The sequence below is a fragment of the Halyomorpha halys genome, unplaced genomic scaffold, assembly GCF_000696795.3.
Source record: "Halyomorpha halys isolate HHAL.00 unplaced genomic scaffold, Hhal_1.1 Scaffold795.1, whole genome shotgun sequence".
Lineage (NCBI taxonomy): Eukaryota > Metazoa > Arthropoda > Insecta > Hemiptera > Pentatomidae > Halyomorpha > Halyomorpha halys.
In genome coordinates this window covers 213476-220750 of record NW_027113076.1, presented here as the reverse complement: position 1 = coordinate 220750, position 7275 = coordinate 213476, and the positions used below count along the sequence as shown (strand labels likewise).

General features: G+C 35.7%; 1 protein-coding gene across 1 annotated transcript; it reads right to left on the bottom strand.

Moving 5' to 3' along the window:
* Positions 1–358: 358 nt before the first annotated feature.
* LOC136796593 (uncharacterized) lies at positions 359–790 on the bottom strand. The gene has a single exon (XM_067050718.1). It carries the CDS (start codon positions 788–790, stop codon positions 359–361), a length of 432 nt encoding a protein of 143 aa, XP_066906819.1.
* Positions 791–7275: the final 6485 nt, after the last annotated feature.

The following is a 7275-nucleotide window of genomic DNA, read 5'->3' as shown; positions in this document are numbered from 1 at the left end:
TTTAGGCCTGATTTATATGGAAACAAATTTCTCACACAGACTAACCACAAGCCCCTTCATTAGTTACATTACAGAACCAATAACCAAATTCAAAATTATTAAGACGGAAATGTTAACTGGCTGACTTTGACTTGGAAATGAAATATGTAAAAGATAAAACTAATACCATAGTTGATAAACTTTCACGAGTACAACCTGTAAATACAATAGATGAAGTTATTTCTGACGAAGGTTTAAATAAAATTATTACAGTAATATCCTCCTCAGAATGAAAATGACGACAATGAATGATAATTTTTTTTTCCCCTACGCCAAAGGAAGTATTTCTACAATTTTGTTTCGAGCAGCCCAGTACAGCTTAAGTAAGTTGTGTGAAGTAACTCCTATCTGTAATCAAGTCCGCCGTTGCCGCACATGCAAATATGATATCGCTAGTCACCTCACCAACTCCACACAGGACACAGTTTGAAGACTCAGTCACTCCTATTCTCTTCAGGTGGTGCCGCAAATAGTCATGTCCAGTAGCCAACCTGAAGCATGCCACTGACACCGCTCTTGGTAAAGTCAATGGAGGGCGGCTCTTAGGATCTAGCAATGCCGCCCAGTTCTTACCCCCACATTCTTCTCTACTCCTTTCTTCTGCTGTTTCAGGGGTAGCGCTTCGGACCATTTCTTTCGCCATGTCCATAGTAATAGGAAGCAGCGGCTGTGGTTGGCTAGCCCCTAACCGTGCAAGTCGATCCGCCTCCTCATTCCCAGGTATACCGCAATGGGCTGAAATCCACTGCATTACCAATACTTTGAGTATTTCTCTTTTACATTCAATGGATTTCCTGCATGCGAGAATTCTAGTGTTAGTTGAGGGATGTCGAGACGCTATTGCCAGACACCTGCACCCGCATTTTTATTTGCCTTTGTAGCTGACCCGTCCGTGTAATGGATTTCGTCTCAATAAATGTTATCGGTTTTTTTAGTCGCCTAATATTACCAAGAGTGTTGGCCCAGTAATCAATACCATTCCTAAGCACGCGCTCGTAAAGGATGACGGCATTCACTTTTCGCCTATCTTTTAGGGACTCGATCTCTTCCTGCAGTTGCATGGTTATAATCGGTGTCGAATAATCCTGTAATAATTCTCAATGCCTTATTTTGAACGATATCAAGACGTCCCAGCAATGAACCGGTAGCTGTAACCATAAACCCAGAGCCATATTCCAGGACTGGTCTTATATATGACCTATATGCATTTCTTAAACCTCGGCGGTTGCTCCCCATTATATGCCTGTGATTCGTTTGATAAGTCGCAGTCTTGATTCTCCTTTGTCTGCAGCATGCTGACATTGCTTAGCTCAGGTAAGCTTATCATCCAGGATCAGTCCTAGATATTCCGCTTCGTGAGTCCTGCTGATAGCCTGATTATCAAGATTCACTCGGAGCTCATGCTGCTGTGTAGAAAGGGTAAATACTTGGTATACTGTCTTTTGCGTATTGATACTCATTTCGTTTTCTTCTGTCCAGCTCTTCAAAACCTTTAACGTATCGTTGGCCCACTTTTCAAGAAACCGATCCTACTGCTAGTCCCCCAGATTATCTAGTGATCGGTGACCCTCGGGTGATTTCTCCATCAATGTATCTATGATGTCATTAATCATAATATTAAATGGCACTGTACGATAGCTGTCAAAAGATTGTGTGGTTTACCTTTTTTAATAATTGGTATGACCTCCAAAGGTCTGGGATGTATTCTCTTTCCCATGATAAATTAATGTGCTTGAGGAACTCTGGGTGTATGCCGTCTATACCCGGTGGCTTCCGCTTTTTGTGTCCTCTAGGTCTAGTGTCAATTCGCTCATAGAGAATGGCTCATTAAATTCACACCTTGTTCCAGGATACGCGTTGAATTTTATGCTTGGGCTTGAAATTGCAAGTTGGAGCAAAAATCCTGCAAAATTTATTGGCAATATCATCCTGCCTAGTTAATACTTTTAAACCATCTATCATAGGTTCGTTGGCATCGGTACTATTCTTGTTGATACTAGATAAGAATTTATATGCTTTAGTTCCATATTTTATAAAATCCATTTTTTCGAAGAATTTTTTTATATACTTCCCTTTTCGAAGTTATAAAGCGTCGTTTAAGGATACCGCTCTTTTGTCTTAAGGTTATACGATCTTTTTGGGAACCACTTGTTTTTGCTGCCCTCCGAGCCACATCTCGTTCCACCTTCATCTCTTCGAGCTCATCCGTTCAAAAAGGGGTATGCATTTTAATTTTACCTCTTGGTATAAATTTCATGGCACATTTCAGTATTTGGTCCTTCAGTTGCTTGTATATGTGATCTATGCTACCGTTGAGGAATTGCTCAGTGATTTCCACTTCGGACCGTCTCTGGTAATCCTCTCATTTGGCTATTTTGAAATTCCATCTCGGAAAGCATGGTTCTCTTTGCTTTTTATACAATTTGTTTTCTTTAACCTCAAGTAAGAGGATGCTATGACCAGAAAATCCCGGAGCCTGGTATAATTTAAGACTTAATTTATTTTCCAGCCTATGATGACTTAGCACAAGATCCGAATGCGTTTGCTGCCCGTTGTAGGCAAAAAAAGTCGGCTCATTATCAGCATTCTTGATGTACACCACTGGTCCACTATCTATGAAAATTTTCTACTATGCTACCTGTTGAATCGGAGCTCTTATACCCCCATTTAGGCGAATGAGCATTGAAATCACCCATAACCAGTGTCTGATTGTCCCATACATTCTCAAGCCAGCCGAGATCACGCTTATTTTCGGGAGGATTGTAGATAAAATAAAAATTCAACCTTTTGTTGTCGACAGTAATATGTACTTGTATAGCTTCGTGTTTATCACCTACATTTATTTCGTACATTATATTTACTTTAGTAGTATATTGAATTGAAATTAAAATGACAATTCACTAGCAACATAGTTCAAATGAACAAGTAGAAATAGCAGGGGAAGATAAAATTATAAACATTTTTCAATACAGAAATAAATCACCTTTAACATAAAAATCATCTGGAAAAACACTCTTCGTATTTTATCTTCCAAACTCATCAAAAAAGAAAACATTTTGTATTCAATATGTAAAACTACCTCTATTTTATTTATGTGATGTACATAAGCCATTTCGTTTCCAGGGGAAATGCCAGCAAACCAATTAATATAATCTGTTGAAAACTTTGATAGCACGTTTTTAAATCTTTATTGGATCGCCAAAAAAGAAATAAGAGTCAACCAAAAATGATTAAAAAACCAAAAAAAAAACCTAATAGTACATCATTTAAAGTAAAATGGCTAAATTATGAGCCCTACTTGAGCTGTTTACGTACAAAATATCCCACGTTCGCTTTTTCAAAAAGCAACAATTGTTAAAAAATAGAAAAACCAGTTGTTAGCTAATTTATTTTTGAAGATGTTTAACTCGGGAATCAATAGACGTACAGATGTCAATTAGCGCTCAAATTAAACCATGTTCAAAGTGTTATAAAGTATTTTATGACGTTCGGCTTTCTAAAAGAAGAAGTTTTCATGATATTTACAGAAAAAAAAGAAGATGGCACCGAGATCCTCTCTGAAATGTTATTGGAGTTATATCAATAAGTGGATTCTCCACATGTTTGTATCATGGCATTTTATAGCTTATAGCTAATTCTCTGGTTGTATATATGGTTACAGTTATAAATAATAGTAAATAAATTATTAAAAAAAATATATATATACATAAAATACTTTTAGAATGTTATTCATAAATGAAATATTAAATGTGAATATATGTAAAAATGCTTTGAAGGGAAGGTTTAAGTGAGGAAACCTGCCATGCCGTCTTATAAGGACACGTGATTGCTTGTACCGGTAATTTATGTGCTTCATAAATTGCACTTTATGGACAATTTATGGACTGCACTTTACGGCCATAATATTTAAAGTTGAGTTGGAGTAAAAGCTTTCTGCCTGCTCCGTGTCTTTCACAGAAGTAATGGGCAATTGGCCTGGGGCGAAGTTCGGGTAGTCATAAATATGACAATTAGGGCTGTCTCCAGGTTTCAGTGACCATAGTACAAGAATCCCAGTGAAAGGGAAAAGTCAGGTATTTCAACCAAATTTTTGTTACATTAATGAAATCTGTGTATTTCCTCATAAAGTAATGCGTTTCTAGACCTTCATAGGTTGTAGTGTAAGAATTTAACAATTTTTTTATTAGTAAAATTTAATTTTTTTTAAATAATAAAGACACATGGTTGTTATTTCATATATATTTTTAATACTCATTACTTTGTATTTATGTACATATATATATTTGTTATTTTTTCAGTACACATAATCACTACATTTATCAATTATTTTGATTAATTATATGACGTATATATTACGTGTTAAATTAATTCTTATTTATTTTAAATGAATATTATTTGTATTTTGTATTTGAGTGTGTTCTATTTATGTGAAAATGGAGAAACAATAAAAAGGAAAGATACATTGAGTTGGAAGGGAAAATTTGAAAACAAATAATAAGCAATTGACAGAAGAATATAAAGATAACAGAACAAAAAAAGCAATACAAAGTAATGAAACAAAAAAAAGTCAGATACTATTATCATATGCTGTTTCCTTCTTATGAATATATATTGTATATTCTGTTGCTAACGACCCAATATGTTGTGCAGCACAACTTTATTTTTTTTTAATAAAGTTTTTCTCTCTCTAGTATAACTTAATTACTTTTTTAATATAATTGAGAAATATAATGTTTGTTATGATAAAAAAAAAAAATGAAAGAATTGGTTTATTATTTCCAGATACAAATATAGGAAACACCTGTCAAAAATAGGGAAGTGAAAAATATAAGAATTCCATCAAAACTTTCCTCTCATATCACTTTTTAATGAATGAACGGTTAATATTTTCTGAATTCATTTGACAAGAAATTTAAAAATATCATCACAATGTGTATATACATAACTTCCTAGTGGTCAGTAAATTAAATAATAGTAAAAAAGTATTGTCACAGCCTTGTTTTGTCAAATGTTTTTCCTTTTAATTTTTAAAGTATGTAACTTATTATTCAGTAATAAATTTTATTGTTGAATAGACAACAAAAACCATCGATGTTGTTGCACAGTTATGTTGTTTAAAAACAAAGACTAAATACTATGTGTACAATCCTAGGAAATAAAGTCCAATATTTTTAGATTTATTAATAATCAATATAAGATTAGTCTAATAGTGGATTTCAGTAATATGGCCCGTGGCCATCTTCTTTTCAGACGCCTCGGAGGATTATCAGGGATTGTTAAGAATGAAAGATTAAGAATTAATTGGTTAGGGTGGTTAAGAACTTTGTAATGCCTTCATTGCCGCACTCAAAGCACCTAGTGCGGGGGCAATGGGCCACAAGGTGTCCTACTTTTCCACACCCATGGCACTTCCTGTCTTCTTTCCCTACGCCATTGCATATTCTGCCCTGGTTCGGCCGCCTTTCTCTACCCGTGTCTGTCTTTACCACTATCTCTGGGTTCTCTTCTCTTCCATGGTGTTGATGGATTCCTTGTGCGGTGGTACGGTACTCTGTTCCATCCTCCATCATCGACATCCATCCTTGCATCCTCCTCTTTAGCGCTCGCGTCGATCATGTCTTGAGCACATTCCATGAATGTGCGGTCCCGTGGTAAACCTTTTCTTTTATTCGTCTCCTTAGTTAGTTGCACCTTCATTATGAAGTCAATAAAATTCATCTTCCAACTGACTACATCCACTCCAAAAGTATCTCTCATCTTTTCTGTGGTCAGATTAAACTGTCCTAACAGCGTGTCAGCGTACTGTCCGCTAGACTGCCTGTGCTTTCTTCTCTCCCGCAGCATGTAGAAAATGTCTTCCTCCGGGGACCATCTGCCTCCTCCATAGGCCTTCTTTAATCTTTCCTTCACTACTGCCCATGTTGTTTCCTCGACTGCCTGAATATGGTTCAAAACACTTCGCTTCATTCGGCATATGAGTGCTGCCTTGGGGAAATCCGCTTATCATATTATGAAATAGATTGTAATGATTATCAACTATGTCAATAAATTATTCTTTTTAATTCAATTTAAGAATACGGAAAAGGTAAATTACTTTTAAAATCATTATAGGATATAAGAATGTATTTATTATTAAACAGAAAAAAAAGTATAATTTACAATTACAATTTTAAAATAATGAAACAAACCAGTAGTATTAAAGTTTTATAAAAATATTAGATTAAAATAAAAATAATATATACACTTAAATTACAGTTATAAAAAAGAACTACAAACACCAATTTGATATCACTAGCTTGCGCCCCTGGTCCAGAGGAAGTCTGCTAATTCAGTATGGACGTTAAGATCCGCAATTTCTAAGGAGCAGCTCCACCACATCGCAGTGACCCCGACCAGATGCTTCTATTAGCGGTGTAGAGCCAACGCTATCCTTGGCATCTGGGGCTGCACCGTGGTCCAAAAGTGACGCCACTACTGTCTTCTGCCCCTTCATGGCTGCGTTGAATAAGGGAGTCCACTGGTCGACACCCTCCGTATCCACTGCTGCGCCAGCATCTAGAATATACTATATTTTGATCAAATTTTCAATTGTATTCAATTAATCTATCTACATCTCTAAATCCAGCAATTGCAAATTACTACTAATATATTATAAATTCACATTTAGCATTTGAATTATCACAAACAATTCAAAATGAAATATCTTGATCCTATTATGTAATTCTAAAATAATATGTTTAATTATTCTCAAAAAGATGGTTCTGAGTATTAATGATATTGTAACAGTCAGCGAGCACGGAGTACCGCTATATCCCGCCAGGGGCCAGCACTACAAGCGTCTAAGCAGCGGTATAATTGTATATAAGTTTATTATTATAAAAATACGATCTCTTGTATAAATGTATATATGTTAATATGTAAAATGTATGATGGTTAATCATAAAATAAAAAGAGATTGAGCAATAAGATTCTACGGAACTATCTCAAGTAGAATTAAAAGAGTGACTTCTCAGTGATAACCGATCACATGAGGCCTTCAATTGTCACCGGGATTGATCCATCAGATAAAGCCCTCTCCGGGTCTAGTCATAGCACTTGTGGCTTACACTCTACTTGAGATAGAGAAGTTTATTGCTAATCTATTCTCTCAAGAGTTGGTTTTTATTATGCTCACCATAGACTATGGCCTATTTCCTCTCCCTTACTCCAGCAATCTTAGTCCGTCGGCTTCATCTC